Here is an 11,016-nt window from a genome sequence, read left to right on the forward strand (position 1 = left end):
GAACCATATGGCGAGCAATAATCCTGCATTTAAAATAAATGCGCACACAAATCACAATCAATACAACTTAAAGAACGTAACAGTAAATAAAAAAGTAGCGCATGTGCTACACACAAGCATAAGTAGCTCCAATAAATAGTCCAAGCAAAGAAAATAAATGACAAATAAAGTTCTTGCTCGTCAAACTCAAAGTCTAATGTAAACTATGAGCAATGTTCATCGTTCTTCAAGTCATCATCACTTAGTAGGAGATAGGGCACTTCATCTGTCGTAGGAGCTTCATCAAAAACTTTGACTGGCTCCTCTTTGAAAATCTCGGCCTCCAAAGCATCCAACTCGGCTTCTAAGTCAAAATTCTCATCACAGTTGTAAACCATCTCATGAGGAGGTTCATCTCCATAAATCAACTTCTCTATTTCATCCACTTCCTTGCTCCATGGATATGACGCAACAGCAGGGGCGTCAGGTGGATTCCTGTCAAAACATAAAGCAAGGCAATTGTCAAAAGTAGGATCAAGAATATTAATCATATGATAAGAAGCTTTTAAATCAGGAGGACGTGATGCTTTTTCAAGACCAAAAGTGATAGTATCATCTCCAATGTTGAACGTAAGACTCCCATGCCTAACATCTATAACCGCCCCTGCTGTATGCAAGAATGGTCGTCCTAGAATAATAGGAACAAGCGAATCTTCAACTATATCTATCACTACAAAGTCGACTGGAATGAAAAATTTCTTTATTCTAACTGGCACATCTTCTAAGATACCCATTGGGTGCTTAATAGACCTGTCAGCCAATTGAATAGTCATGTTAGTACATTTAAGCTTAGTCATGTTTAATTGATTGCAAATTTATATGGCATGACACTAACGCTTGCTCCTAAGTTGCATAAAGCATTGTCAATAGTTAAAGGGCCTATAGTACAAGGAATAGAAAAACTCCCTGGATCCTTAAGCTTAGGTGGAGAATTGGCTTGTAATGCGGCGTTACATTTATAAGTGAACGCGACAGTCTCCACTTTATCAAAAGACCGCTTCTTTCAAAAAATTTCTCTTAAAAACTTAGCATAAGCCGGTACTTGAGTTACCAATTCAGTAAATGGCACCGTCACTTGAAGATTCTTTACTACCTACATGAACCTCCCGAACTGTTGTTCGAGCTTGGATTTCTGCAATCTTTGGGGAAAAGGTAGTTGAATTTTTATCGGCTCGGCTTATTTTGCATTAGGAGTACGTTTCGAAAAATTATCGTCAGTTACAGGAGTGACTCGATCGAGTCTAGTGGTTACTCGATCGAGTTTAGGGGTGACTCGATTAAGCCTGGGTTGCACTCGATCGAGGAACCTACTTTTGTCCAATGTCGTAGCTGAAACACGCGAAAAATCACCAAGAGGGGGGGGGGGGGGTGCGTCGATCGAGCCCTTGGTGTACTCGATCGAGTAGCTTGGTTCCTTGATCGAGCCTTATGATACTCGATCGAGGATCTTCTGAAATCCCGTCTTTTTTGCTTTTCTCGCTTTTCTTCAAATCCCGTGTTTCAGTTTTGTCAATTTTTTTTCATCGTCACTTAGCTCCTAATTTCCCAATCCCTTAGGATGCATGTAGGGAACCTTATCTTCATTAATGGGCATGTCCGAACCTTGATAGGAAGTACCGCTCCTTAAATAAATAGCATTAACGTGCTCATGAGCTTATTTACCTTGAGGAGGAAGACCAGACTGTTTTGAAGGATTTTGAGCCACCATTTGAGCATCTTGAGTATCCAACATCTTGTTATGAGCCACAAGTTCGGAGATTTGAGCCGTTTGCTTTTGTTTCATTAACAAAGTTTGTTGTAAGAGAGCTCTCAACTCTGCCACCTCATTAGTTGGACCTTGAGGAGGAGGTTGCATTTGTTGAAAACGTCTTTGATTTTGCCGAACAAAATTCCCTTTTGGTTGGTTACCACGATGTGGAGTAATAATATAAGCACCTTGTGGCGGAGCTTGAGCAAAAGCATTCTGACTCCTTTCAGGGAAGAAGTTAGAATAAGGAGTACCTTGCTTGAAAGATTGGAAGGCATGAACTTGTTCAATAATACTCATACAGTTGGTCGCAGTGTAGCCATCTATCCCACATCTCTTGCAGGATACTTCTTGTTGAACATATGAACCGTTTCTTGCTTACCCAAATACCGAGTATTCTTTAATTCGGCTATTTGAGCCGTTAAGACCTCCAGCTGCTCCTCAATAGCATTGTCTGAACCACTTCTTCTCTTACTTCCTCTGGGTTACCATACTCAGCTGTGTGAGTAGCTATCTGATCAATCATCTTCCAAGCATTACCGTCATTAGTATTATCTTGGAATCTCCCATTAGCAGCTGAATCAAGTAAGGATCTATGATCGTCATACATCCCGTTGTAAAACTGGTTGCAAAGGAACCAAATTTCGAAACCATGTTGAGGGATGGATTGAACTAGCCGTTTAAAACAAATCCAAGCCTCATTAAAGTCTTCAGTAGGACCTTGCTTGAAACTTGTAATCTGACTTCTCAATGCATTAGTTTTATGTGGTGGAAAATACCTCTTGTAGAATGTAAGAGATAATGAAGTCTAGTTGGTAATTGCGTCGGTCTCCATATCTAAGTCCCATAACCACTCAGCTGCATCATCGCTCAAAAGAGAAAGGAAAGAGAGTTTGTTTCACTAGATCTTGAGTCACCCCAGCTGTCAAAGGAATAGAACAACAATAAGTAACAAACTTCTCCATGTGTTTTGCGGGGTCTTCTCCAGCTCTTCTTCCAAACATATTTCTCTCTACTAAGCTTATGTAGGAAGGCTTGATCTCAAAAGTCCCCTTGTCAGTGGTAGGGAGCTTGAAGCCTTTAGGAATAGAAGCAATCGTGGGTTCGGAGTGACTGGCTAATGTCGGCATCTTTGGTGTTGTAGAAATCACAGGTGCAGAAATAAGGGTGTCCTCTTCAAAGGACGAATCTTCAGCAAAAGTATACCGCTCGTAGTCAAGTGTACTCAAGTCTTCCACTTGACTTACTTCTCTTTGAAATTTTCGTCTGTACCGAAAAGTCTTTTCTGGCTCGGGATTAAAAGGTAGAATCTCTAACCTGTTAGACCTGGGCATACATGAAAACAACAAGAAAAGATAAAACTATCTCAAGGAATTGATGCTCCCTGAGATAAAAGACAAAAATAAACAAAAACAAACAGAAAAATTGTTGCCTCCCCGGCAATGACGCCAAATTTGATAAGGCTAAAGTCGTATCACCTTAATCAAATTAAACCTAAATTACTACTAACTAATAGCTAGCGGTAAGAAGGGTCGAATCCACAGAGAGGCGAGGTAATTATTCTAGTTTGTTAATATTTAAGTCCGTCTTTAAGTAACCAATTTTAGGGGGTTTGTTTGGTTTGATTTCTAACAGCTAATTGCAAAGTAAATAAAGGATGAATAACAATAATATTAAAGAGTGTAGCGACCGAGTTCACTAGGTAGTCATCAAAGGGTAAGATTTAATTCATTGATTGAGCAATTTATATTATTGAAAGTCATATGATCGGTCGATTCTAATATGTCTTTTTAGATATAACTTAACATGCAATCGCTATTATTAAGTTGGTCTAATTCAATTATCGTGGCCTATACTAGTCTTAACCCTGTCGGTGATAATCCTAGTCTATGCAAGACTAATTAATCAATTCTGATCAGTAACTAATAATCAACTAGATTTAAGACGATAATTAATCAACAATCAAAAGGCAATTTAACAATCAAGTCATAAGTAACCCCTTTTATAACAACCTAGATCCCCTTTCACCCTAGATTAAAAGATTTAGCTACTCATACTAAATGGAAGAACAATAATAGCAATAATAAGAAACATGATGAACAATAAAAGATGAATAACGATTGAATAATAATAATAACTGAGGAAAGATTAAAGAGTACCATAATAATGAAGAACAAGGTAGAAGATTCGAACAATAAACTAAATCAAACTAAACTAAGAGTTTTAGGGTTTTCGAAGTAAAATAAAGCGTACGTAAACTAGGGTACGATATTAGGTATTTATAATAAAACATAACTGACTTAAGAAAAATTGCGGAAAATATAGAGTAAAGCGGTTCCTCGATCGAGCCCCATTGTACTCGATCGAGTCACTAATGTCCTCGATCGAGCCCGGCCTAAGTTGATCGAGGCATCACTTGTTTCTGCTCTTTTCTCCGTGTTTTCTTCTTAACTTCTCTTCCTTCATTCTTATGGATTCCCGTGCCATGCTTCGTGTATTCCTTCATGCCTACTCCGCGATGCTCATTTCATTCATTTGCTCCTCAAATGTATCATTCCTGCATTAAACATCAAATGGCGGAAGTATCATCGTTCTAACATAAAAGGCATGTTAATGATATAATTTAGCACGAAATCCGTATTAAAAGCAATTAAGGGGAGGCTTAAATATGTATATAGTTATGACTCATCATATTCATTTATTGTTTTTTTTAGCTATTCCTACTCAACCGTTGGGTTGACGTGTATTCGGTAAACACCCGTGATGAATCAAATATTGGGGAGCAGTTTGATTGGCAGGTTATTACAGAGTGGGACGAGTGGACTGACGAGACAAAGATAGAGACCTTCACGAGTTTTACAGAAAATGTAATAAAGACTTAGTTACATGTTATTTCTGCTGTGAGTTTTGTAATTTAATTTAAGACCATACTTTATTTAAGTTGTAATAAGACCATTTGAGTAATTTAATTAATAAAGTACTTTGGATTGCTATACTTTGTAACTACTGCCTCAGGAAACTGAGATGGTAACACACCTATTTAATTAGGAATGTCTAGTAAAGGCTCTTGATTAAATGGGGTGTTACAAAGTGGTATCAGAGCGAACGATCCTCGGGCCTAAACCAATGAACCCAATGAACTTAGGATGCGTCTAAATAAAATAAACCCCAGGTAGAAGCTGTTAGGAGCCCTCAGTGCAGTTAAGTAGACGTCCTTAATTTGTACTCCTTGGCCCTCTTAGTTTTGAACCGGTTAACTCGGGTAAGGATAAGAGAGTGGGTAGTTAGTATTGAGTTGATTTATGAGCCAGTTGGATATTATTTACTAACTTCACTGCATGGTAAAAGATATTGCAAGGTAAGTAAAATGGATGAGATGTAAAATGGTTGAGAATTGTATGCATATTGCCTTATAAGATGTTTGTTAACATATGAAGGATGATGGATGTAATTGTGATGATTGTATTAATTAGATATCATGTCTAGTGATATGTGGTACATGTTCTCCGAAACCATGCTTCTTACAATGTTTTTGCAATAATTGGATAGAATATAGGTCTATGTACTTGTGATGTAAGGGATATGAGTAATATAATGAATGCTAAAGTTAGATGCCTAGCCATGTGTGGAGTGTGATGACCGAGTTACGATAATCTGGGTATAGGAGGATACTTGTAGGAACTTATGACTTGGTAAAGGGTGACCTGGAGCTGAACTCGTTTTGTCTGATTTTTACCCATTTTTGATCTAGCTGCCATTTGTTCTCTGTTTATCATCTAAGGTCGAAATTTTTATGGATGGTACCTTGTGAGTCAGCTTTCGTTTGGCACTAGTTTCATGTTTATAGGATATACCATTTGGGGGAAATAAATAATTTAGTGGACAGTGGCCAGAATGTTCCTGTACAGTTAAGTTTTCAACAAATGATTTTTTAAAATTTATCATTTAATTTGTACATAATATTTTTACCTAATTTCAACTCCACTGTTTAAAAGATTCATATATGTTTTTAAATTCATAAGACACGTTACAAGATCATATTTTGATATTTAATTGTGATTTTTACAAGTTGACCCACGTTTTTGACAAATTGCTGACCAGTTTCTATTTAGACCAACTGGATTGTAAAAATCTTTATAAATCAATCTTTTAAGCTTTAAACTTGATTATTTTTCTCATGTTTTGAAAACCCTTTATATTTTATGGAAAGTATAAAAACTCAGAAGGAAACTTAACGGTTATTTAATAGGGATTTTTGAAAGATATAACTTGATTTTGGGTTTCTGAAAATGTAAATTTTACTAAATAAAAAAAAATTAACATGATTATTTTATAATTTCTTGAACCATGTTATTTTCGATAGAAGTGACAATATGGCATTGTAACGTGGGAGTATAAACAACGGATTTGAATTGTGACCTAGGAGGGGTGACAGTTTTAACCAAGACCTTGGTGGTAGGATGACCTTAGTTCAATTCAACTAATCACATGATTTTATTTTGGAGGAATTAGTTTGTTACCCTATAAATTTTCATAGTATGGAGACTTATACCCTTTATGTTACTTTTTATAGACAATATGCCACCAAAGAGAGCTAGAGCTTCCACCATGACCGATGAGGAGATTGAGAGGATGCAGGACCTGAATGCTGCATTATTAGAGAATGTAAAGGGGAAGAAATATGAGATGAATCCTTCTAAGGTGGGAGCATCAATGGCTCGATATAAGCCAGTAAAGTATGAGGGAGTTGGGGAACCATCTTTGTTAGGAGAGTGGTGTAGGGAGTTTGATAATATTTTTGAGTTGATAGCTTGTCCATAGGAAATGCAAGTTGACTAGGCTGTGTTTTATTGGAGAAGGAAAGCTGGGAGGTGGTGGACTAAGAATAAGGCAACTATAAGAGACGCATTTTAGTTGAATGAGGAACCTTATGTGCCATGAAAGAATTTCAAAAACATTTTGAGAGAGAGTTGTATACGTGAACACATTAGGAGTAAGATGAGAGCTCAGTTTGAATCTTTTAAGATGACCGATGAGATGACAGTGGAGGATTATCATAACAACTTCACGGAGTTAGCTGAGTATGTGGCCGATTTGAATTATAATGATGAAGTGTTGGTAATGAGACTCGAGAAGGGGTTGACTTTGGCTATTAAGAAGAGACTTACTGCTGGTGTACCTACCACTGTTGAGGAGGTATACCAGAGAGCAGGTCATGCTGAGAGATTTAAGGAGATGGTGATAGAGGAGAAGAAAGAAAAAGGAGAAAAGAAGAGAAAGTTTGAGGCTGTGAGTGAGGGAGCTGGGGGAAGTAAGAAGGTAAACACTAATCAGTTTAGAGCTTACACTGGTAATGGGGCAGCATTTAGGGGTAGTGCTAGTCATGGTTAGAGTCGTCGTGCCTTTAGCGAGCCAGTTCAGTGCTTTAGATGTGGGAAGATGGGCCATAAAGCCTCCACTTGTAGAGTGGTTATGGATGGTCAGAGTTGAGAGTATGGGAGTCAGGGAGGAGGTTGGAGTAACCAGAAGAGTTACAATAACTACTCTATCCAGAACCGTTACAACAACTATACCAATCAGACCTCTAGGAATGGGTCTTACCAGAGGCAAGGGAATAGTGGGAATCACCAGAGTGCAGGCAAGAGCGTAGCTGGATTCAATGGGACAGGGCAGGAAGGAGCTAAGAATAATATAGTTGTTTGATTAAGTATGTAGGTTATGGGGACGTAACCCTTTCTTTTAGGGGGATAGGATGTAATACCCTGTTATTTCTTGTTATTAATGGTTATTTCTTATTATTTATGATACAATTTGGTGATATATTTTGTGTATATTAATAATACATTTGGACATGCGTTTTGAGTACGTTTTGATCTCTGTTAAGTTTGTTGGTTTATATTGGATGTTTTGTTGGGAGTCGGAGTTGTTGGAATATGTTGAGTGAATTTCGAGACGAAGTTCCATTTAAGGAGGGAAGACTGTAATACCCCGTATTTTAGAGGATGGTCAAAGGTTTGGTCATCATCATTGTTGGGCCCAGAATTATCTTGCCTGACCGGACAACAATCAGGCAATAACCAAGTCAAGCCTGAACAGAAGACATCTAACACAAGGCATACAACACCTGAGCAGGCACCAGCCAGGGGGGAAAGACAGCTCAAGCCGTCGATCAGGCAAGGCCTGAAGAGGTATCTTACCAAGCCACATGCTAACCACTACCTAAACACGTCAGGCAACAACTAATAACCAGAAATATAGTTCCTACTTACACGGGAGACTTATTCAACAAAACCCACAACAAGTATAGAGCAGTCAAACTAGCAGAGATAAAGGCGGCCAGTCTTAGGAGTCAAATACCTACCTCCGGGTAAATAGGGCACGAGGCCTATTACCTAGGAACATCCTAAACAAACATGGAGGAGCCGTTGCAAAGACAATGAAGCTACTATAAATAGCAGAGGGAAAAAAGAATAAAGGGCGCCACTTACTTACTCACTCTCATTTACACTCATTTTTGTAATTGTAAACTACAAAAGCATTATTATTAAACGTTCATACTCTATTCCTAGCCTGACATACACATTCCCTGTCAGGATACTCCAAAACAAAGTAATAATCCCTTCTGGCTTGGTGCCCGTGGTTTTTTCCCTTATTCCAGGGTTTTTCCACGTATAAGTCTTTGTGTCTCACTTTGTTATTTGTTCTGTACTTAATCAGTCGTACTAGTCAGTCTTAGTTATTTTGAGTTAGATTGCCCTGCAATTACATCCCTGGTAGAACTTTATCCTAGTGAGAAATCCTGTTAAAAAAATTGGCGATTGGCGCCCACCATGGGGCATCTAGCTTAAAAATAATCAAAACCTAATTCCAAACAACACAAAAACCACTTTCCAAAAAATGACTAGAGACAGCATAGAACAAAAACTGTCTGCCGCCAAACAACAACTACTGGAAATGGAGCAACTGAAGTAGAAAATGGCCTAGCCTGAGGCTGAAGTCCTAAAACTAAAAGAATCAGAATCCAGTCTGAAGCAAAAACTAGGAGATAAAGCTTCAGGCTCAAAATTGAAGATTCAGCCTGGAACACCATTCTCTTCAATTATCAGAAATATTGATTTCTCCAACTTTGGTACTCCAACTCCATCAAAATCTAAAGTAGGGGACCTTGATTCAGACTCAGAAGATACTCCAAATGAAGAGGTTATCCCAAATCAAACTAATGCAGCCATAATGATGGTCGTGCTCCAGGAGATCCAGAAACTCCATGAGAAATTTGAGAAGATTCCTGGAGTACCTGCCACCATTGAGGGAGCCAACCTTGAAAGTTATGCTGACTCCCTCTTCGTGGATGAGATAACTAAGATAGATCTGTCTAAAAATTTTGTGGTACCATCAATGAGAATCTGTGATGGAACTACAGATCCTTAGAACCATGTAGCCTACTATAAACAAAGAATGTTAGCAGCCTCCATACCCAGTGAGCTGCGACAAGTATGCATGTGCAAGGGTTTTGGAACAACCTTGACCGGACCTGCCCTTCAATGGTACATAAACCTGTCAAATGGGAGTATCAAGTCTTTTACAGATCTGATAAACTCGTTCAACCATCAATTCGCCAACAGCAAGGAACTCGAAAAAAGATCCAGTGACCTATACAGAATCAAGCAAAAACCTGGCGAGACAATCAGAGCATTCCTGACCAGATTCAACAAAGAGAAAGTATCAATCCCCAGATGTGATATTGGAACAGCCATGGAAGCTTTCAGGCAGGGACTACCATTGGACAGCGATTTCTATGACGAGCTGAGTATGAAACCCTGCCTGACTTTTGAAGACGTCCAGGCAAAGGCTATTGGCTACATCAAAATGGAAGAAGACAAAAGCTTCAAGGCTGAAACCATTGACATCATTTCAGGAGAGGAAAGATCCAACATAAAAAGTTTTAATCACAGGGGAAGCAGTTCAAGGCCATCCCCCTACACTAGGCCTGACAGATCAGAAGTCAACTATGCTCATGAGCAACGAGGTAACTCTTAAACTTACCCGCCTATTCAGGAATATAACTTCTCTATTGATACTGCAGGATTGATCAAAAGGCTTGACAACATGGAAGACATTGTCAAGTGGCCCAAAAAAGACGGACAACCCCAACTCAAGGAAAGACACAACAAGATGGTGTGAATTTCACATGAACATAGGACATACCACAGAGGAATGCCTGGGTCTACGAAGACAAGTGGCCGACCTGTTAAAGAAAGGCTACCTGAAAGATTTGATGTCTTCAAAGAGCAGGGAAGGCAGCGGATCAAGAAAGACCACAACGTGACCTGCCCCCAACACCACCCATCTATGAAGTCAAATTGATCAATGGAGGATCTGAGATCTGTGGCCTGACTAGCTCAGTTGCAAATAAAATAGCCAGGGAGTCAAAAATGAAATCTCCTTACAAACCTAGAAATTTACATCAAATTACTTTTGATGATACTGATATGCAGGAAATATCGGACATCCATCATGATGGCCTTGTCATTACTATGCAAATTGGGACTGTACGTGTCCTGAGAATCCTAGTAGATAGTGGCAGCTCAGTCAATCTAATTATGCTTGATGTTTTGAAAGCCATGAAGATTGATGAGAACCAGATCATAAAGAAGTCAAATGTCTTGGTAGGATTCAGTGGTGAAACCAAGAATACTCTGGGGAGATCTACCTGCCAACCTACATTGAAGGAGTCTCATCATATGAAAGATTTGGAGTCCTGGATTGCCTTTCATCCTACAACGCAATCCTAGGCAGGCCCTGGATCCATAATGTTAGAGCCATTCTTTCAACCTATCACTAATGCGTAAAAATACCAACAGAATGGGGAATAGCAACCATCAAAGGTGAACAAAAGTCTGCCCAGGAATGTTATACTGAATCATTAAATCCTTCCAAGGCAGGTAAGTCTCTCGGTTATCAATTACAGTACCCTATCAGGAGTACTTTCGTGGCAGAAACCCAAATGGAAACAGATCAAGTAGTATTAGACCATGAGTACCCTAACAGGTATGTACTGGTAGGATCTGATGTCCCTGACAATATCAGAACAGAACTAGTAAGTTTTCTTAAGAATAAATCTTCATGTTTTGCCTGGTCCCAGTTTGATATGACTGGCATAGATGCTAATATTATTACTCATAAACTCAATATTGACACTTTTTTTAATCCTGTACAGCAGAAAAGGAGAA

General features: G+C 38.8%; 1 protein-coding gene across 1 annotated transcript; it reads left to right on the top strand.

Moving 5' to 3' along the window:
• Nucleotides 1-9,241: 9,241 nt before the first annotated feature.
• On the top strand, nucleotides 9,242-10,578 carry LOC141640791 (uncharacterized). The gene is made up of 3 exons (XM_074449471.1): nucleotides 9,242-9,812; nucleotides 10,079-10,188; nucleotides 10,282-10,578. Exons 1-3 carry the CDS (start codon nucleotides 9,242-9,244, stop codon nucleotides 10,576-10,578), a joined length of 978 nt encoding a protein of 325 aa, XP_074305572.1.
• Nucleotides 10,579-11,016: the final 438 nt, after the last annotated feature.

Source organism: Silene latifolia, chromosome 2, assembly GCF_048544455.1.
Source record: "Silene latifolia isolate original U9 population chromosome 2, ASM4854445v1, whole genome shotgun sequence".
Lineage (NCBI taxonomy): Eukaryota > Viridiplantae > Streptophyta > Magnoliopsida > Caryophyllales > Caryophyllaceae > Silene > Silene latifolia.